Source organism: Chelonoidis abingdonii, chromosome 3, assembly GCF_003597395.2.
Source record: "Chelonoidis abingdonii isolate Lonesome George chromosome 3, CheloAbing_2.0, whole genome shotgun sequence".
Classification (NCBI taxonomy): domain Eukaryota; kingdom Metazoa; phylum Chordata; order Testudines; family Testudinidae; genus Chelonoidis; species Chelonoidis abingdonii.
Genome location: NC_133771.1, coordinates 152,904,794 through 152,927,974, shown reverse-complemented (window position 1 = coordinate 152,927,974; position 23,181 = coordinate 152,904,794). Strand labels below are relative to the sequence as shown.

At 40.2% G+C, this 23,181-nt stretch overlaps 1 protein-coding gene and 1 long non-coding RNA gene across 2 annotated transcripts in view; one reads left to right on the top strand and one right to left on the bottom strand.

Annotated features, from left to right (window-relative positions):
• Nucleotides 1-1,944: 1,944 nt before the first annotated feature.
• LOC116825013 (uncharacterized) lies at nt 1,945-16,839 on the top strand. Its single transcript, XR_004373754.2, has 4 exons — nt 1,945-2,022; nt 6,779-6,920; nt 11,326-13,036; nt 14,263-16,839. It is a non-coding gene; the product is annotated as an uncharacterized LOC116825013 (long non-coding RNA).
• A 2,574-nt stretch (nt 16,840-19,413) lies between these two features.
• BIRC6 (baculoviral IAP repeat containing 6) overlaps nt 19,414-23,181 on the bottom strand; it is a 337,908-nt gene continuing 334,140 nt past the window's right edge. Inside the window, 2 exon segments of the mRNA XM_075064579.1 lie at nt 19,414-20,386; nt 21,486-21,620. Of these exon segments, the coding sequence (XP_074920680.1) occupies nt 20,207-20,386; nt 21,486-21,620 (315 nt within the window). The 3' untranslated portion in view covers nt 19,414-20,206.

Here is a 23,181-nt window from a genome sequence, read left to right as displayed (position 1 = left end):
TTAAGGAGTCATATTATTTTCAATAAACCATACTAAAGTAAATTTTAGTAAGCAGTGTGGGTGAAGGGATCAGGCAAAATTGTGGCTTATTACTTTACTGACTCAAATAAAACTTTATTTATGTTGGTCTGTAAAATATGTTAACTAATTAATAAAAAGATTTCTACAGAGAAGAAAATTAACAGGGATAAAACGAGTGGGGAAAAAACCAAAACCAAAACAAGTTAACAGAAAGTCTGAAGTGACCCAAGCTAATGACCAAGGAGTTTGTGCAAAAGATTTAAGAGTTATTTAATTAATAGTTTTAGAAACACAAACAAGCAGCTCTATAGAGCTAATTGTTTTATTAGTTAGGAAGGCAATATAAAACATACTCAGTCAGAACATCGTAACTGAAAAAATACCATCTATATCAGCAGCTGATGATAGAATAGAACTTCACACTTGAGAGGAAATGAATAAAACAATTTCATTTTATTTTACCTGGCTTAAGTGTTATTTTCCCTCCTTGGATTAGAAAAACTAATCACACTAAAAACTGTTTCTGATAAAAGAGGAAAACAACCATGTACCACTACAAGGGCTGGAACCTGAGGAATCAGATTTTCTAAATCACTTTATCTATCTAGGTATTTATACCAAGCCATTTTGCACTGACGTCAAGAATGGTAATTTCAGCAGAATCTGAACTGAAAGGGAAGCGTCTCCTTATTTTCATAGAGGCTGAATATAAAGATAAGCATTCTGGGAAGAAGTATTTATGGATAATTACAAAATAGAACATTCCTTTGTAGAATTATCAATTGCTATGCATGCATTTTCTTTTCCTTATCTTTTCTCAGTAAAGTCCATACAAATGGGTGGATGGAGCTATCGGTACTCTTGCTAGTCCTCTTAGGGTATGTCTATGCTGCAGTTAAAAACCTGTGGCTGGCCCATACCAGCTGACTCAGGCTCGCAGGGCTTGGGCTGTGGGTCTCTTGAATTGCAGTGTGGACTTCTGGGCTCAGCCTAGAGCCTGGGCTCTGGGACCCTCCCAACTTTCTAGGGCTCTGGAACACTCCTTCTTTTCAGGGTCCTAGAGCCCAGGCTCCAGACTGAGCTGGGAAGTCTATATTGCAATTAAACAGCTGCTTAGCTCAAGCTCTCCAAGCTCAAGTCAACTGGCATAAGCCAGCTAGAGATGTCTAAATGTAGTGTAGACATACTCTTAGATAACTGATAACTCTGGTAACAGTTAAAGAATCTGTGAAATTGGAAAAGCAATTTTGATCATTCTGTTCCTTTAAATTTTCCATATATTCCACTTTAATTACCCATCATATACCTTTCAGAGATCCTGGAGAATTTTGACATGGATTCAAGCCTAGCAGCATCATATTGCATAGTGATATTATCATATGTGTATTATGGTTTTTTTTCAGTAAGGCACATTAATCTTAAAAATTAATAAAAATTACCTTTTAAGTAAGATTAAGTATAACCATTCCATTTAGAGGAAGCAATACCATCTTGTCCAGTTTAGACTACAAAGATGTTTTTTTATTTATAATTTACTTTGGGAGGCATTGTTTCCTAGGAGTTAGAGCACAGGACTGGGACTCAGGGCACATGAGTTGTCTTTTCCCAGCTCTGCCACTGGCCTGCTGGGTCACTTTGGGCAAGATATTTTACCTCCCTGTGCTTCAGTTTCCTCATCTATAAAATGGGGATAGTACTGAGCTTTGTTAACAGCTTTGAAATATATGGATGAAAAGTGCTATGTAAGAGCTAGGCATCATCATTATTATTATTTATTATTGAGTTTGCAATTAATTGAATTGTGAACCATTATCAGATTGACACATGGTTAAAATCTGTATCAAACTTCACATTTTCTGTAGAACAGTGCAAAATCACTCCAATACCCTGAGACTAGATTTCTCTCTGTCATTTCTTACAGGACTACATAAACTGACCTGCAAGAGCATTTACACCAATTACAAAGCCACTGAGAAATCAGAACACAAGAAGCTGTTTAAGGTAGAATGGAACTTATTTAAATATTTTAAAGTAAATAGTATAGTTAATATTTAGAACAAATTGCTAATATGTAGATTTTAAATATGTACAAAATGCTCTATTCATCCCGGATGCAGCACACATTCCATCTTCTCCAGCCAAGCACTGAAGTACAACCACATTTGTTCCAACCCCTCAGACAGAGACCAACACCTTCAAGATCTTCACCAAGCATTCTCAAAACTATGATGCCCGCAAGAGGAAATAAGGAAACAAATCAACAGAGCCAGATGTGTACTGAGAAGCCTCCTGCTGCAAGACAAGCGCAAGAAAGAAACCAACAGAACTCCACTGGCCATCACCTACAGTCCTCAGAAACCTCTCCAACGCATCATCAGTGATTTACAACCCATCCTGGACAATGATCTCTCTCTTTCACAGACCTTGGGAGGCAGGCCAGTCCTCGTCCACAGACAACCTGCCAACCTTAAGCATATTCTCACCAGCAACCACACACCATACCATAGCAACTGTAACTCAGGAACTAATTCATGCAACAAACCTCGATGCCATCTCTGTCCACATATCTACACCAGTGACACCATCACAGGACCTAACCAAATCAGCTACATCGTCACCGGTTCATCCACCAATGTTATATACGCCATCATGCTCCTCTGCTATGTACATCAGCCAAACTGGACAGTCCTTACGTAAAAGGATAAATGGACACAAGTCAGATATTAGGAATGGCAATATACAAAAACCTGTAGGAGGACACTTCAACCTCCCTGGCCACACAATAGCAGATTTAAAGGTAGCCATCCTACAGCAAAAAAACTTCAGGACCAGACTTCAAAGAGAAACTGCTGAGCTTCAGTTCATTTGCAAATTTGACACCACCAGCTCAGGATTAAACAAAGACTGCGAATGGCTAGCCAATAACAAAAGCAGTTTCTCCTCCCTTGGTGTTCACATCTCAGTTGCTAGAAGAGGGCCTCATCCTCCTGATTGAACTAACCTCGTTATCTCCAGACTGATTCTGGCCTGCATATTTATACCTGCCTCTGGAAATTTCCATTACATGCATCTGACAAAGTGGATATTCACCCACTAAAGCTTATGCTCCAATACATCTGTTAGTCTGTAAGGTGCCACAGGACTCTTTGTTGCTATTTAATAATAGTTAATCCTAACTGTTTTGCATGTTCCAGGAGTTTTCTGAACATTAGCTAGTTAATAAATTTCTAACTTGTTGAACATGGGGTAGATTCTCTTCCTGGCTGTGCTCTCTTTCCACCACTCAGGCAATGCAAAAAGAGAGAAGACTTTCTGCAACTCCCATCTGGAGATCCTCAGTAGATAAAAAATGGGTGTAATCTGGATTGGGCTGCAGTCTTGGGTGGGGAGGAACATGCCCAGAGCACACGTATGCCAGAGGTGAAACCCTGCAAGTTTTGCCTTTAACTTCAGAGGGGCCAGGATTTCATCCCAAGTATCTTCAGCTGATGGACAGTCATTTGGGACTGGACAGAGAACCAGAGAGCCACTCCTAATACTCTCACAGTCCCCCTTCTTTCTGCTCTGTCAAACAGAAATTGGTTGAAGTAAAGAATCTGGTCTGGTTATATTTTTAATGTGCATGTTCTTGATTCATTCTGGAGTCATACACACTAATTACTTAACTATAAACAAGATTATTGAAAGGACAAAACAAAAAAGAGGAAGACACCAATTTCCCTTAAAGCCTTGCTGAAAAATCTTTTATGAGGAATAAGAGGGTAGCTTGGACATTTAGGTTGTATATATGACATGTCACAGCCCTTCTGTTTTCTTTGATGCCAGATGTATATCTATATTGCCAGGCTGCTGTCGGATTTCAGTAATTGGCTAATGGTTGGATAAGTGGATAAGGACTTGCTCAGGCTACACCATTATTTATATGTGAAATAAAATGATGTTTTTATCATATATTATTGCTATATTTAAGCCCATCTACATACATGATGAAATCACATGCATAGCCAAATTTAGGAAAAAAGGCATAATATGGAATATGTAGAACCCCACTGTGTTTTACATTTGATGTACCTGCCTAAAATATGCCAAAATTACTTCTCAAAGAAACCGTAGTTTAAAAGGTACAATATATTAATCATCCTTCAATGTTCATTTTTCTTTAGTTTCAGTCCTGTAAATATCAGGAAACTTTATAAGCAGCTGGAGTTAGGATTTTATTCTAGAAGTGTCCTGGGCAATTATTGTTCCAAATGTTACGCTATGTCTATGTCCATTCAGACACTGAGGGGCGGGGTGTGTGGAACCTATCTTTATGGTATTCCGGTACAGTTTACAGAAATTAAAGCAAGCTATTTTTGTGAACAGTTGGCACCAATCACATCCACCCCTAGGTAACCTTCATTGCCAAACAATGTTCCAAAAGAGGAAATTTATTACAGCACCTATTTAGGTATTCTAACATCATTCCGTCAAGGCCATAAAATGATTTACATGGACCAATGTATTACCTCTGCTTTTAGACAAAATGAGTTTATCATGATTAATGATTTTACCATGACTATAAGAGGAACTTAAATGACGTAGCCATTTACAGTAAAATATGATCTATATTTTTACATTCTTCCTCCTTATTCTCTTCATTTAATTTATTGAAGAAATAAACTATTTTACAGTAGGATATGCAAAGAATAACTTACCACTGAAACAAGGTTAATATACTGTCACCATAGTTATATGATGACTGAGTAACCAGGACTATAAGAGAAAGAGAGAGAAAAACTGTAGCTTAAATGTCAAAGTTCTGTAAAATCAGGCATAGGCAGAATGGAGCTTATTATATGATATGATAATAAGTATGATGAAGCTGTTTAAAAACATTTGGGATTCACTGATGTATTAGAAAGAGAAGAAAAAGGAAATAATCCCTTCTGATATATACTTAATATTACACCTGTTACTTTTTCAGTCTTCCAAGTGACTGAATGCTTGGTCCAGTGGTCCCCAATGCAGTGCCCGTGGGTGCCACGGCGCCTGCCGGGGCATTTGTGTGTGCCTGCCTAGTGCCCAGCAGGGGAGAGAAGCTGGGGTCCTAAGCCTGCTGCGGACAGAGTACTCCAGGGATACAGGCTGTGGGCACCAGCTTTCTCTGTCCCTGGCAGGCGCAGGGCTGCGGCTTCTCTCCGGCTTCTCCAGGGCTGCAGGCGCCGGTGTTCTCAGTCCCTGGCAGGTGCAGGGCCGTGGCTTAAGCCAGAAAGAAGCCGTGGCCCCGTGCCTGCCGGGGACAGAGAACTCCGGGGCTGCAGGCTTCATTCTGTGTTAAGTAAGAATAATAAATATATTTGGACTAGCAGTTCAACAATGTTTTACTTTTTTTAAATAAATAAGATTAAAACTGTTTATGGTATTTATTTTGTAAAAACTCCTTAATTTTTCTTACAGGTAGATAAAAAAGAGCAAATTCATATGGTAAGGTGAAAGAGTAATTGCTGAATAATTGAATTTAATACATGTAAAATTATGCTTTTTATCTTAGCGATTCATATATTATGTAATATTAAATATGATGTTTTTCATATTATTTAATGTAGAAATACAAAATAAGCCTTGAAAAATTGCTGGTGCCTGCCAAACTCTTCTGAAAACATGTATGTGCTACTGGCCACAAAAAGGTTCGGGACCACTGGCTTGGTCTGTCTTCATGCTCAGATGCCATCCATCCGTCTATCTGGCTTTAGCGGTAGAGATGATCAGAAGGAACTACAAAGGGTCACAAAGGGCATCTATACTTAGGACAGTACAAGTAATAAAGTCTTCATACTCAAGAGAATTGGTTTTATTCTATTTTATATATTTTCAAATTTACTGCAACAGTAGCAGAGCTATTTGTTTCATAAAGGATTATAGCATCTAATATAATGTAAAAGACCGTACAGGCTGAAGATTAATGTTCCCGAATAAGGACTAATCATTTTGGTTTGGACTAAATCTAGTTGATATAAAGAATGTTTGAAAGAAAAACTATTCCAGTATATTTTGATCTAATGGAAGAGGTGTTATGGAATTGCCAAATGGACTCTGCACTTCATTGCTATGTTGCTTTCTTAACTAACAGAACATGTTTTAGCACGTTTAGAGTCAGACATTGCCTGATTTAGTCAGTTTGACAATGAGGTGATGAGTTTAGCACAATAAGAATTCAAGAACTCATTTTATTTTATGGTTACACAATAATTGATTTGTGGTTACATTTGTGTTGCTGCCAATTGCATTTTAATATCACTCAAAATGTATAAAATCAATATCAAAATGGCCCTTCGTAGTTAATAAACACTTACACAGAGTCTAGAGGTGAAAGCTTGGCTCTGTTGATGTCAACAGCAAAACTTCCACTGACTGCAATGGGGCCAAGTTTCACCCTGGATACATTCGGGCAGGTTATCATAACAGTGCCTGCTTCTTTTTGTTTTTGCTTACCTATTCGAGCTACTTCCTTCTAGACATGAGTTCTGCTGCAATGTGAGCATTTGCAATTACCAGTAGTATAGCAAGGCGTAGGTGCAGTGCTTCCTTCTTGATACTACAATTACCAAGAACCATTTTGTGAGTAGCAAAGAGTCCTGTGGCACCTTATAGACTAACAGACGTATTGGAGCATGAGCTTTCGTGGGTGAATACCCACTTCGTCGGATGCATGCATATTTTGTGAGTGTTTAGTAGGAGGTGAACTTTCATGTCCACATTATCCATTTTTTTGAAGGCTGCCTGGATACGTATGTCATCACAGAAACTTGGTGGGATAGAAGGGCACAGCTTCTTCAGGAAGGACACGCAGAGAAAAAAGCATGGATGTGTTGCCTTGTATATCAAAGATAATAGTAGGACCTGTTGAAAGTCTCTGGGTAAGGATAAAATGGAGTAGGGGGAGGGAAAATAAAATAAAAAAAAAGGATGATGTCATTATAGGAGTTTACTGTAGACCTCCTGACCAGGAAGAAGAGGTGGATGAGACTTTTTTTTAAACAACTAATAAAATCATCCAAAACACAAGACTTGGTGAGGAGGGACTTCATCTACCCAGACATCTGTTGGGAAGATAATACAGCAGGGCACAGATTATCCAACAAGTTCTTGGAATATGTTGTAGATTTGTTTTTTATTACAAAAGGTAGAAAAAACGGTGAGGGGAGATTGTGTTCTTGATTAGGTTCTGACAAACAAAGGAACTAGATGAGACTCTGAAGGTGGAAGGCAGGTTGGGTGAAACTGATCATTAAATGAAAGTTCATGATTGTGAGGCAGTGGTTTTCAAACTTTTCTGGGGACTCAGTTGAAGAAAATTGTTGACCCAACGAAGCTGGGGATGAGAAGTATGGGAGGGGCTCAGAGCTGGGCCAGAGGGTTGGAGTGCAGGGGTGAGGGCTGTGGGGGTGGGGCTGGGAATGAGAGGTTCAGGGTGCAAGAGGGGATCAGGGCTCTGGGCTGGAGCGAGGGATGAGGGGTTTGGCGTGCAGGAGGGGTTCTGGGTTTGAGGGGGCTCAGGCTCTGAGGTGGGGCTGGGGCTGGGTGGTTTGGACTGCAGAAAGGGGTTCCGGGTTTGGGGGGGATCAGGGTTGTGGCAGGGGTGTGGGGTGAGGAAGGGGGTCAGGACTCTGGGCTAGGGCCAAGGATGAGGGATTTGGGGTGCAGGAGGGGCTCTGGGTTTGCGGGGCTCAGGGCTGGGGTACAGGAGGAGGTCAGGGCTCTGGGCTGGGGTTGCAGGCTCTGGGGTGGGGCCAGGGATGAAGGATTTGGGGAAGGGGTTCTGGGCTGGGGATTGGGGTTAGGGTGCGGGCTTATCTCCGGCGGTTCTCAGTCAGCAGCACAGCTGGGGTGCAGAGGCAGGCTTCCCGCCTTTCCTGGCACCGTGGACCGTGCTGTGCCCCGGAAGTGGCCAGCAGCAGGTCCAACTCCTAGGCAGTGGCACGCAAGCGACTTTGCATGATTTTCACCCGCAAGCACTGCCCTCTCTCCCCCCTACTCGCAACCCCAGTGCTCATTGTGGGGGCAGTGTGCGGAGCCCCATAGCTGCCCCACCTAGGAGCTGGACCTGCTGCTGGCCGCTTCCGGGGCACAGCGCGGTGTCGGAGCAGATAGGCACTAGCCTGCCTTAGCCGGGGCAGCACCGCCAACAGGACTTTTAATGTCCTAGTCGGCGGGGCTGACCAGAGAGACCCAGTACTGGGTCGCAACCTGAACTTTGAAAAACACTGTTCTAAGGAATGGTAGGAGGGAAAACAGTAGGATGAAGACAGTGGACTTCAAGAAGGCAGATTTTAGAAAACTCAAAGATCTGGTAAGTAAGATCCCATGGAAAGCAAGTCTAAGGGAAAAGAGAGTAGAGGAGAGCTGGCAGTTTTTTAAAGAGACATTATTACAAGTACAAGAACAAACTATCCCAATGCATAGGAAAGATAGAAAATATGGTAAGAGGCCACCCTGGCTTAACCAGAACTTCAATGACCTGTAACTCAAAAAAGAGACATACAAGAGGAGGAAACTGGGTCATATTACAATGAATATTAAAAAACAAAAAAAAAACCCCAAGCATGCAGGGAGAAAATTAGAAAGACCAAGGCACAAAATGAGGTTAAACTAGCTAATGGTATAAAGGGTAACAAGAAAGCATTTTACAAATACATGAAATGCGACAGTAAGACCAGGTACAGTGTAGGCCCATTACTAAATAAGGAGGGAAAGACAATAAGAGAAAACATAGCAATGGCGAAAGTGATAAATGCCTTTTATGTTTCTGTTTTCACCAAAAAGTTAGCAGTGCTTAGATGACAAACATAGTGAACATCAGTGTAGATGGAATAGGGTCTGAGACTAAATAGGAAAAGAACAAGTAAAAAAGTACTTAGAAAAGTCAGATGTCTTCAGTTCAGCAGGGCCTGATGAAATACACTCTCAAATACTTAAGGATCTGGCTGAAGAGATCTCTGAGCCATTAGTGATTGTCTTTGAGAACTCATGGAGGACAGGAGAGATCCCAGAGGACTAGGAAAGGGCAAATATAGAACTTATCTATAAAAAGGAGAATAAGGACAAACCAGGAAATTATAGACCAGTCAGATTAACTTCAGTACCCAGAAAGACAGTGGAGCAAATTATCAATCTCTAAGCACCTAGAGAAAAAAGGAAGAGATAAAAATAAGTAACTGTCAACATGGATTTGTCACGAACAAATCCTGGCAAACCAGCCTAACAGCCTTCTTTGACAGGGTAACAAGCTTTGTGGATAGGGGTGGGGAAGCAGTGGATTTCATATATCTCAACTTCAGTAAGGCTTTTGATACTGTCTCACATGACCTCATAAACAAAGTAGAAAAAGGTAGTCTAGATCAGGGGTTCTCAACCTTTTTCTTTCTGAGGCCATATAAAAAACTCCATGTCCCACCTACGCCACAATAACTGGTTTTCTGCATGTAAAAGCCGGGGCCCGTGTTAGCAATGTTAGCAGGTAGCAAGCAGAGCAGTTGCCAGGGTCCCCCACGAAGCTACACAGCCCAGGCTTTGGTTTCAGCCTGGGTGGTGGGACTCAGAGCCCTGGGCTTCAGCCCCACGTGTTGGGGATTCAACTTTCTACACTGGGCCCCAGCAAATCTAACGCTGACACTGCTTGGCATACCCCCTGAAACCTGCTCGCGTTCCCCCCCCCGGGAGCCCCAGACCTCTGGTTGAGAACCACTAGTCTAGACGAACCAGCCAAAAGATGGGGTCACAACTGGCTGGGAAACCATACTCAGACAGTATTTGTCAATGACTGAGAATTGAACTGGAAGGGTATATTGAGTGGCGTTCCACATGGAGCTGTCTTTGAGTTGATACTATTCAATATCTTCATAAAAGATTTGGATCATGACAGAGAGTACACTTATAAAATTTGCGGATGATACCAAGCTGGGAGGGGTTGCAAGCACTTTGGAGGACAGGATTAGAATGTGAAGTGGTCTGAATTAAACAGGAAGAAATTCAATAATGATAAGTACGAAGTACTACAGATAGGAAGGAATAATCAACTGCACACATACAAAACAGGAAATGCCTGCACAGGAAGGAGTACTACAGAAGAGGATAGAGGGTCACAAACTAAATGTGAGTCAACAATGTAATACTGTTGCGCAAAAAAAAAAAAGAAAAAAAAAAGATCAGTCTGGGATGTATTAGCAGGACTGTTGTAAGCAAGATGTGAGAAGTAATTCTTCCACTTTACTCAGCACTGGTAAGTCCTCAACTGGAGCAGCGTATCCAGTTCTGTGCACCACACTTCAGGAAAGATGTGGACAAACTGGATAAGGCCAGAGGAGAGCACAAAAAAAAAAAAGATAAAAGGCCTAGGAAAACGTGACCTAGTAGGAAAGATTTAAAAAAAATGGATTTGTATAATCTGGAGAAGACAGATGGAGGTCATGACAACAGTCTTCAATTAAGTAAAATGTTGTTCTAAAGACGAGTGTGATAAATTGTTCTCCTTATTCACTGAGGACAGGACAAGAAGTAATGGGCTTAAATTGCAACTAGGGAGATTTTGGTTAGACTTCAGGAAAAACTTTCTAACTGGAAGGGTAGTTAAGCACTTCTTGAACAAATTAGCTAGGGTTGTGGAAGCACTGTCGCTGGAGGTTTTTAAGAACAGGTTGGATAAACACCTGTCAGGGATGGTCTAGATCAGGAGTTTTAAATCTCGGCCCATGGGCCATCTGTGGCCCGAGAACCGCCCCACTGCGACCCACGGAGGAGAGATGCAGGCAGACAGGCTGCCGGCAAGGTCTGCTGCAGGCGCTGCCCCCGCATAGCTCCCGTTGACTGGGGGAGAGGAACAGAGATACCATTACTAGTTGCTGGGCAGAGTCAGCCATGGAGGCAGCACTGTACCTCAGGAATATACCATCTTGCATTGCTCATCTTGATCTTTATTAATTAATGAAATTTATTAATTGGTTCACCACTTCGTCAATAGAAAGTGGATATACACCAGCCTTTGCAAACCTGAGAAGGCCTAAGACTATTAGGGAATCCACCCTTTGCCTCAGCGTGAAAGAGCAGGGTTCTTGGAGTTGGCTAAACTGCTGGCAGTGGATAAGTATCAAGATCTGTCCTATTGGCTGCTTCTCTAAATTGCTTTGGGAAGGACTTATGAAAATAACTCAACAAGGTGGAAACACCGACTGATCAGTTTCTGTAGGGATAATTTTTCTTAACATTTGAACCACGTATTTTTCTTTTCTTGTTTTCATGGTATAATTTGGACCACTCTAACTGAAGCAACACAAGGAGGCTGAAATGAATACATTGGAAGTGTATGAGCTCAGTGAGAGAAAACATGCTCAGCATCAGTTTATGAACAGTGAATAGGCTTCAGCAAAAGAGCAGGTGGTATTATAGGACACCAAGGCAAAGGACTGACTGGCAATCCTTGTGTTGCATTGCTGAGTATGTTCATTCCATTCAACCCTGGATCAGAAGAGGCAGAAACAATTTTTTTTTACAAAAATTAAAACTTAGAGGCTGCAGAAAGTTTCTTGGTCTCCACATTGTGATAAAACTAGAATCACAATCCCAGGGCTTACACTGACTTAAATCAGTCTGCAGTGCATCGTGCAGCAATTTTTAATGGAAGAGGATACTTGTAAAAGCAGAGTGGCAAGAGGAAAACAAGTCAGGTTATACTAGTCTCCCTCTCCCCCGTTATGTGTGAATTAGTCAATCAACAAGCCACCTTTTTGCTGTGAGTTCTGGTTTCCTTTACTTTTCTGTTTCTAAGCAGTGTCCATGTGGTCTCTGTTTAGTTGCTGGGATGCAGCTGTCGCTCTTCCCCACAAGACTTGATACAAAGGTTTTGTGGAACTGAATAAGAGAGGATGATGCATGAGTCAGGCAGGAGAGGAAGGAGAGCAAGGGTGGGTGAAGGAGTTCCAGGTAGGTAGTATGTGAAGGGATGACTGTGGAACAGATGGTTTGAAGCCATCAGCAGAGCCAGTTGGAGGTATGAGAGGAGGCGGTGGGGCTCATTCGTGTGAAGGTGGTGCTGTAGATGTAGCAAGGGGTGGAGTTTGTGGAATAGAGAGGCATTTTGAAAGGAGGCTGTGTAGTGGTGGTTGGTCTATTGAGCTAGGGGTGATTTGAAGGTGGCAGGGGTCCTCTGTGACCCACTACTGATTCTCGGCATCAGCTGCTGCTGCTGCTTAGTCAAACTCACATTGACTTCAGTGAGAGTTTCCCTGAGAAAGGGCTGATTAAGAATTTCTCCTATGCACAAAAATGCATCTCTGGCTCATTGCCACAGTAACCTTGATAAATGAATCTGTCCATTTATCTTCATAAATACCTATTTAAGTACAGTTTGGCCACTACCCTCAAGACTTTATCAACTTCCATTGCGCATGACTTTCATCACAATTATTTTAGGCCCTGAAGGATGGGAATTCAAATTTATTTAATATAATTTATAACAAAAGCATAATATACAAATCAAAGAACTTTGTCTCTTTCAATTTATGTACAGGTTAGAAATCCAAATCCCCACAAAAACAAAACAAAACACAGAGAGATTCAGAAAGAAATAGGCAACAAAGTTCCAGGAAAATTAAATCCCTAATAATTTAATTGATTTAATTTTTTTTCTTTTTTACTTCTCAAAGTTAGCAGGAACCTTCTAGCCATGCCTGTTCTTGGGAACATTGACATTAATATAGAAGGAAATCCAGGATTTAGTAATGAGAAACGCTGCTTTGAAATTCCACAACTGCACAGCAGTTCCCTCCCAACAGGAAATCACAGGAGCAGAGGGAAAGTGGATGGGCTGGATCCAAGGTGCTGCACCAACACCCAGCGAGGGAGGGAGCTAAAGGTCAGCCTCACTGCTACAACTGACTCTCAGCGCTCCCCAGAACGTATTCTACAGTCTTCTCTCAGGACGTTTACTCTGAACTCCCACTGTCCAGCTTCACCTCTACTTGTGTGAATTTGATTGGAGGTAAAATTTTCCAAAGTGTTTAAGTCCCAGTTTAAAAAATGACTTAGTGATACGAAGGATCCTGAGTCCCATTGACTTTCATTGAAACTCGGGATAAATTTTTCAAAAGTCATGCAGGCATTTGGGAACCTAACAAAACTTGCATCCCTAAGTTACTGAAGCATTTCTGAGAAAGCTACCTTGCTTCTGTTGTGCCAACCTTCTCACTGCCAAATGCCTTGGGTTTGGGGGGCACAGATGCTCCTCTTCATTCACCCTTGGCAGATCTTCTTTAGGCTTTAGTTTCTCTGTCAAACACTGCTAATGCCCGGTTATGAAGCATTCAGACCTAATTAAAAAACAGGTCATGATGGCTGATGTCAAGATGAGGAACCTGCCCCTTGATCAAACTTTAACCAATGAATCTTAAATACAAAGTCAGCAATTTTACCACGAGTTACAGAAATGTCAGTAGCATTGGCACTTATATAATCTTTTCAGACATACTGAGGATGAGTCCATTATATATCATCCCTGCAACATATAGGGTGCAGGGAAATATTACTAATGTGAAGCGATCTAGTCTTTGCCCAACCAGAGATGCCAGGTTGCAGTTTTCCAAGAACGCAAAGGCTGCTCCTACTGTAACAAGTATAGAAAAGAACAGATTGCAGTATGTATTTGGAGGTGCAGTCTGCAGAGATGACTGGTCATAGCATGAAATACTCTCTCTTGACCAAGATGGAGCACTGCATATGCGGACTTGTTTTTTCTTGACCGCACCTATATTAAAATAAAGGTGCTTGTGGGCTGTATTATAGAACTCCAATGCACGACACTTGGTATATAAATGCAGTTTGGGTTTCACTGCTCTAGAGTCAAACTAGCCCAGTAAATCTTGGATTGTTTGTTTAAAGAGTGTAGGTGCAATCTTTTGGAAAGTTCAGGTCTGGATATCTGCAGGTTTCACCCAGTGTTGGAACCTTTTATGGAAAATTACAAAGGCTAAGTGGAACACAATATTTTGTCAAAAACAAGTCACCACCACATTTCAAGCACTTTTGTATTTCTGCTGTGACATTTGTCTGTCTGAATACAAGATACTTGGTTAAAAAAATAAATAATAAATTATCAACATTTATCTGAAACAGCTTCACTGACTTATGTTTGTTCCTGGTACTAAAGTATGGAAAAATCTGCCTCATTTCTATAGAAAAATGGTTTAAATTAATTATTTCTGTTTCCAGAACAGCTAATATCACAGGGAGATGAATTGTCATTCTAATCAAACGTTGCTGTGCCACTGACTAGCTGATGAAGAATAAACCTCCCAACAGAGGGAAAAGACTTTAAAAATACAACAAATAATATAAGAAAAAGCCAAAAGGAAAAATCAAATGAAAATCACAACTAACAAATGGGAACAAGTTCCCTATGCAAGAATATGGATATAGGGGAAAATCCACAAACAAAATTGGGGGAAAAAACCAAAATAATAGAAAATGTTGACCCAATAAAAAAGAAATACTGATTTAGGAAGTATAAAATCAACCTATGGAATTCACCATCAGAGGGAATCAATAAGCAGCATATCATTGCTGAATTTAAATCAATGTTGAATGGCTTTAAAGCCACAGATAATATTTATAGCAACACAGGCTTAGTTAATAATAAGATTAATCAAAGCTTCTACCACAGGACATAAATAGATCACTTATGAGGATCAAATTTCCCCCCCATCTCTCTTATCAACTGCATAGTGAAACTGAAAAAAAATGTATTTTGATTTTCTCTTTCCTGTTCGTTAATTATCAGGTATTGCTGACAGCCAGAAGCAGGACATCTGACCTGATAGACATTGTGCCACAGAAAACACAGTCCTGGAAATTGATATGGATTGAAACTTATTCCTCACTGGAGCAATGTTTCTGTAAGACCACTGAAATTAATGTCAGTTTTGTACTTTGAAAAAAGCACACTCATTTGTGACCACTCAATTCTATGACATATGCAGCTCTTTTGAATACTTTAATTTCTTCATTCTCCACATACTTGACGTTTTATTTGTCTGAACTGTATACAGGATACTGTCTTTAGCCTCTTTTCCTCCCACTCCCGTTGATATTGGTTGTTTCCTCAAGTCTAAAAATGTCAAATAGAGACATTAATATTATGTTGGTTTGCACTACTGAAATAAGTGTTTTGAAAATAATATTAAAGAGTTACTGTCACAGGATACTATGCTGCAGAGGAGCTCAGAAATTTTGCATAGTGTGGACTACCTCCCCATCCACTGGTGATCATGCAGACCATTTCCTCCCAGACTGGTGTTTAAGTTACACCTTTGTGACAACTGCAGCAATTGCTTACATGGGAAAGAGACATTAAGGAGAATTCAAAATATTTTAAACTTCTTTTAAAGCAATATAGCACATGCAGAGAAGGAGATGCCTATGTGTCAGCCCTCTTGCTGCCGCCCACTACAGAGGGCTGCTGCTGATCCACAGACGAACTTACTGTATTGCTATTAAACAATTTCACATAGGGAGTGGGAGGTTGCCTTGTTTTAAAGATCTAAAGCTAGTGTTGCTTAATATACAACTTGTTTATGGTCACAGTAATGATAGCTGTACAAATAGCTAGCTCTTGTAAAATGCTTTTTATCTGTAGATCTCAAAGCTCTCTCTGGACTAGCAGTTTTTACCTGGTCACAGCAAGGTTTTGGATAGGGTAGTAAACATGCCTGAGCCTTATCTGCACCAGTTCTCTCACTGTCAGGAGCTGAAAAATAGGAGCTACTGTAGACCCTGACAGAGTCAGCATTTTATTCTTTACTCAGCTGTTAGTTGCATGCATGGATCTAAACCTAATGTTGTCAAACAGTTTGACCTGTTAAATGGTATTGCAGGCATCCATGGTTCCAATATCCAGTTGCTATGGGTTTCCAAGGCTGCTGGCTGTATTTCCAACCTGTATTTTTCTTGAGTTGGCAGCAGAAGAGTGGGTGCAGAAAAGGATGCTCTGCACAGTGATTTGTAACTCTACATTGACTGGAATTCAAAAGTGAGCTAGTGAGTTGTACAAAGGCATCATCAAAAAGCTGAAGTCAAACACATGCTTGAAAACCAGCAAATATGAAATGGAGCACGTTTGTTCCGTGCAAAAATCTTAAAATAAAATTATTGCTTTTATTTTTATGAAGCAAACTCTTGTAGGCTGCTCAACCATTTCTGCTAGTCTTATGGCTACTCTAGGCTGTGCTATCATGAGAAATCTTGGCATTATGTTAGTGGAAATAGGACATGAAGTCTCAGGACATGCCAGTGATGTATTGATAAGTAAAGGTAAGATGCTTGATGCAAACTTTTTGCAAGGTGACTGCAGAATTCAAACAGCAGCATAAGAAAGCATATACTGTATGGTGTAGATCCGTCAGTGGTGAATGATGGATAGATTGGCCAAAAAGGACGAAAAATTATGGGGGAGATTTTCAAAGACACAAATGGGAGTTTGGTACTCTGTGTGATTTTGAAAGTTTCCCTCTGTTTTTAATATAGAAGAACCTACTTTTGGGTACAATACTGGCCAGAAGATTGTTTGTATTAATTTAAGAGAGATTGACATTTTAGGCATCTGTAATGCAAAGACTTTAAGGACCACATTGTTCTAGTCTGTCTGCACAGCTCAGTGATAAAGAAATGCTTGTTTCGGAAAACATTTTGACCTCATTAGTTTATGCAACTGGTACACTAATGAAAGAGCATGGAGAACTTACTTTTGGGAACTGATTAAAGGAGTTTGTCTGCTCCATGGGTATTGCAAAACATGATGATTTTATAGCTTGATAATGCATCAGCTCCCTCCCATGTACTGAGGCTCAGAAATGTGAAGATGCATTTTTTACTCCTTCACACCACCTTCAAGACTTAGCCACCTGATGGTCAAACAATTCAAAATTTGATAGCGCTGTATCATTGCCAACAGTTGCAATACTGGGCCAAAGTCAAATACAATTTAATTGTTGGAGTAAAATAGTCATACTATTTTTGCACTCACAGCATTGTATAACGTCTATTGATTGGACATTCATAGAGGCTTGATTTTGATGTCATGTGCACAGATTTTACACCTGTGTAATTTCACTGCATTGATTTCAGTGGCGCTACTCCTGATTTACAACAGCATGTGAGATCAGAATTATATCCCCTGTACAAAAAGGTACTATCCAGAAAGGGTCGGTTATTTTGCCCACCCACTTAATGTCAAATTGGTGCAAATTACATATTTAAAATAAATTATGGTTAGTGAGAGCAGGACTTTAAATTTTCATTAGATAATTAACCTTCATGGAACAGATCCTCAGCTAGGCTAAGTTTGTGATAGTTTGAATGGCTTTGCTGGAGCTGTCACAATTCAATCCAATTGAGCATCTGTGTAGAGTTTTGGCCCAAAAGGAATATTTTTCTGGAAAAATTATTTGTATCTAAAAATTGAGATATATAATGGAAACAATTTTACAGTCTTAAATAGAGCTTTTGCTTCAGGAATATAATGCAAAATATAATTAACTGAATTGTGCAAGCCTAGGGTAATTGCTAGATTTATGGGAATGTAATGAGGTTAGGGTGACCAGATGCTAAGGGAAAAATATCAGGACCGCCGCAGGGGGCGGGCGGGGAGGCGATTTTTTCTTTTTTTTTTCTTTTTTTCTTTTTTACACTCGCCCATCTGGGAGTTCAGTGGCAATTCGGCGGAGAGCCCTTCAGTCACAAATGGTCTTTGGCGGCGGATAATAAACCTTGCCACCAAAGACAGAAGCACTCACCGCCGAAGACTGTCCGTGACTGAAGGACTCTCCGCCGAATTGCCGCCGAAGACGGGGAAACAAAATATCGGGACAATTGCATCTCGACCATACTCTGGTTGGGACGCGAGACAAACTCCTCAAAATCCGGACAGTCCTGATTTTATTGGAATGTTTGGTCACCCTACATGAGGTATACAAACCTCACTCTGGGCAGGCCCAATAGCCCTGCCTCTCTAGATCTGCAGAGCATGCTCTAACTAGGCAGGAAGCTTAAATGTACCTCATTCAGGGAGGAGACAGACCTACTCTGAGGGCTCCTGGAGAAGGGTGCTGAAGAAGCCTCACCGAGAAGAATAGGAGTGCATGCTGAGCCCACTTGGGACTGAAGGTTTGGTTATCTTTTCTTTTGTTACCTTGTATTGGACTTAGAGCCACGGAGGAGAGACAGATGGTGGGAAGTGACCCAGGAAGGGTAACTCTGGTGCCAGACACCGTTGACTTTCGTAGGGTCCTGAATCTGAGCCTGAGCCTGCTGGAGGGATATAAGCCATATTCCAATCTTACTCCCCCTTTGATAAGAAGAGGGTGAGGACATTGTAACCTGAGGTGAAGCTATACCTCAGGTGAGGAACTGGACTGAAAGGCCTTCCTGCTGATAGGTGATATTGGGTGCACCTGACCCTCCATTACATGGAGGAGTCCACTAAGTGGGACTCATTTAATTTTGAAGTGTATAAAAAGAATTAACCTCATGCAGGTAAGGAAAGGTATTGTAAATAAATACCAATCTTTAGAAAAAATTACACTATGAAGTGGAATGCTAAAAAGGACTATGAGATGTAAGATAACAACAAGGCAGGAGAAGTTTTCCAAACTGTTGCGAAATGTAAATGTTCACTTGCCTGTTTTGCTTAATATAGTTAATTACAAGGATTTCCCTAAGGTAACAAATAGGCCTGTTTAAAGTCCAGTAAGTATTTTGATAGTTATGTGCAATCAGGACAGGCCATGGATTAACATAACATCTCTTAAAAGAAAACCAGGTTGTTTCAGGCAAAAAGTTCTCTGCAGACTTATAACAAAGTATTTAAAATTTCTGCTGAACACCCTCATCAGGACATGACATCAAGTTGCTGGCATTTTTAATTTTTAGAGACGATACATTTTAAAACAAAGAAAAAGTTGAATTAAGTCCAATTTGATATTTATAAACAGTTAAAAAAAAGAGGGTGAAAGGACTTTGTTTCTTGCCTCATTAGAATATTGTTAATACAGCAGGTCTAATCAATGTAAATTACATATCTTATCTAACTGTGATCTAAGGTAATACCAGTATGATTTGATTCATCCTTCAAGGACTACTGAAAATTAAGAACCAATAGCAGTGCATGTTGTGTTAGAAACAAGACTTATAATTATTAATCCAGCCAATAACTGATTTTTTTATGATGTATGCATGCAAGTATAAAATGGAAAATATACCTAACAGTATGAACCGTAATGCAGCAGTCCTATATAGCATATCTTTAGCCCTTGTCAATGCTTAAAAATTCATACATATGACTTTACTATGTGAAATCAGACAATTCAGTTTTAAAAAAAATCTTTTACTTCCAGAATAGCCTTTTAAAACAAATCAAGACAAATTTTGGAATACCATTAGTTTGCACAAAATAACTAATAAAAGATAAATTCAGAAGTCCAGATGTTGGCATGAGGTAAAACCATGTGCATTTATTTAATCTGCATTTTAGAATTAGTAAGCATAAAATTAAATACGTTGACTGTAATAATTCAGTCATACAAGTGCAAGTCTCCAGCTATAACGTATTTTATGGCAGATCATTTAAAAAATGTACCAGTAAATCATAAAAGAGGGAGCATGTCCATTTAACTTTTATTGAAGTATACAGGAGGTTTTCTTTAGAAATCAAATATGAGCATGAAGATATGGCCAAACGTAAAATCTATCAAATTCAGTGAAAATTTTCTGACTTTAAATAGTAGCTGTAAGAATGACCAATATATATTCTTTATTACATCCGCCCTCACTCTACCAGTAAAAAAAAAAAAAAACATTCAGTAAACATTCTTTCCTAAGGTATTTTCCCTTATATATCAGTGATTTATCCATTTCTCGTATACATAACTTTTTAAACATACCAATCAGTGGTTCTCACAATTGAAAAATAAAAGCACAAAAAAGTTTACACTGTTGTACAGGTAAATAAAAGATCATCTTGAATTAAACTGTATATCCTTAAGGGCATAGTATAGTTTCAATTTCATTACCTATTACATAATTAGCTTCTTACATACAAATATTGACATATTTGGCTTGTGCTTCAAAGCCTCTGTATCTGTAAAGTCCATGTCAATGCCACTCATAATTTGAAATCACTGGAGATGTCTTTACTGCTGCTAGGTTTAACCTGGTCATGCAATATCGTCTCCTCAGAACTTGTTGTGGCACTGGAGTTCTCGGTGGAATCATCAGAATCTGGGTCCAAGCCTTCAGGGCAGGGGAGTTTTAAAAGCTCTTCACGGAGTTGAGCTGTGTGACGCTGTATGTACAGATATTAAGATGCTGATTAAAACATCATTACTTTTCACAGTTCTTCTAAGAAAGTAATTTTGATGCATATTATCAATCAAATAATATCCAGGAAAAACATATCATAAAAACGGGCTCCCACAAGTTGAAAACCATTTCTGTGGCTGTCAACCAGTTCAGCAACAGTAATGGTTGCAGAAATGCACATACCCACAGAGTTCTACTGAGGGTGAAGTAAAAGGTACAATGGGATGCCAATCTGCAGCAGCAGGGCATTTGGGGTCAGGAAGGCAGCAGTGGAAGTGTCCTGGTTTGTCAACCTGTGCATCACAACTATGTACTGTCCATGCTTATAGCTGGTGGTGGGCACAGCAGGAAAATTTTGGATAATTAGAACTTACTGTCTATAAAAGGGTTATGAAAATACACATACTACAGAGATATATAATATAAACACTGTGGATATTTCTCTAATCTGTTCACCATAAAAAGCAGTGACCCTCACTTTAAAGCTCAGTTGCATTGAAACAATGTCATTCTAGCAACAGAAAAAGTGTTTCCCAGTAATAAAGCCACAAATTCTGCTCTTGTCCAAGCAAAACACAAAAGTTGTTAAGTATTGTATATTTTGTTACCGAACACTAAAATTGCATTGGGATGTTAGATGTGCCAGGCCACTTAAATGTACAGTTATTTGCTTATCAGTTTTTGATTTTGTCTATGAAAGTAATCTGTTTTCTGGGAAGCTTCCCTTCAAATCTGTACTGCAGATTGGTTATAGGAAATTTTATCATATCCCAAAATACATCCCAATGTAACACCAAACTGCTATAAAAGCCTTATGAAGAAAATTGAACTCTCAGACTTGCATGGGGTGGAACAAAACTAAATAAGAAGGAAATAAATTCTATTTGTAAAATATTTCATAAATGATCATCAAGAAAAGCAGTGTGATTGTCAGTTTTACAGTTTATTTTAAAGCTTCAATCATGTTTCAACTTTTTTTTTTAATATTGCTATTTTTGCTTGTTGTACTCGTACATGCAGGATAATTTCATTAAAGTTAACTGTTGCTTCATGTTACCTGTCATTATATTAGCATGGCTCACCTTAAGAGCTGCTGCGTGATGAGACATGGTCCTGCCTACCCGTTTGTCACTGCTGTACTGCTGTATATCTGCTATCCACTCCTCACACTGGGCCATGATCTCCACTCTTTTCAAGTAAAAATGTTTGTGTATGACCTGTAAGAAATATACAAGATAAGAAGAAAAAATTTTAATCACTGGCTTCCAACAACCACATGCTTTTAAGAACAGCAAGGCTGTGAGTTTTGACCTAAAAATGTCAAGTAGATCAGTGGTTCTCAACCTTTTTGAGATCAGGACTAAATTTGCAAACCTTGATAGCATATCATGACACAGAGAGACCTCTACCCCCAGAAGCCCCCAGACCCAGTCCTCACCCCCAAACCCTCTGCAGAGTTGCAGCAAGGAGGTGGGTGGCCTCAGAACTAAGATTCCAGACATTACAGCTAGGGAACTCCCTAACTGGGGAAAGGGTAGTGAGCTGAGATTACAGTCCCTTCTCCCCCAGTCCATGGGGGAAGAGTAAGGGGTGGGGTGGGATTTGGGGGCAAAGTGGCCTGGGGGAGAAACTGAGGGTAAAGTAGAGTGAAGCTGGGCAGCAGGATGGGGAGTGGAAGAGAGGATGTTGCAAGGCAGAGGATAATTTAAGGGACCAGTACTTACTAGAGAATCTGACAGCACTATGACTCATTCCCTCCAAGCTCCTGTCCCATAGGGCTGGTTGGGTTTGGCACCCTGCTCTGGGTGCTGTGACCTCCAGAGTCACTATGACACCCAGTTTTGGGCTGGCTGGACCAAATCTGTGAGTGGCTTTATAACCTAGTGGATAGGGTCGCAATGCCAAGAGGGGAGGTTAGCACAGCCAGCCCTGGACCCTTTTATGCATTCTGGCTATCCAATTTTGGGTCACAATCCACAGCTTGAGAAACCCCGATGCAGATGAGAATATTGTCATTTAGGTATTTTGTGTTATATGGCTGAAGATTAAACAAAAGCCTAAATACTGGACGCTAAAATATTGACAGTAAAATGGTAGCCAAATTCCCTGACTGTACAGAAATCCCAGATGTATTTGTAACACAGGGCATATATTTACACACAAATATTTTCTAATCTGGAACAGAACAGATACAATACATAGGGCTTTTCATGAGCTTTAAAGCCACTGCCCTCATAGAGCAGAATGTGTTTGGTGGAAAGGGGAAGAGGACCAATTATGTCTCTAGTCAGTGCCACTTTCTGCCTGAACAGTAAACAGGTAGGCAGAAGAACTTGTATTAGCAAGTGAAGTGTATGGAAGAATGTCAGCTGTGCAGTATATTCTTCCCCAGAGCTGGCCACGGACCATCAGCTAGTGTGCAGTTATGTCCCCTTGCGGTTACTATCTTTGATGGTACTAAAACTCCCTGTAATGCTCTTGTGATTTTAGAGTTCAGGCATCAGCATTCAGGCTGCCCCCTACACAGGCGGAAGCCAGAATCTGACCCTATACTTACCTTGGTGTTTATATACAGTTTTAGAGAGGACACAAAAGTAGTCCTAACTTTTACTAATGGCATGAGACTCTTAGAAATCTCTGACAAAGTCATGCTAAACCTTAAGTGGGGTCACAGATTTGTAAAACTAGAGAACTACTCTGAAATAGTTTCCTAAAGAAGTTTATCAAGCACACTATCAATTACTTCAAGGCTGACTATTTTTGCAGTACAGTAGACGT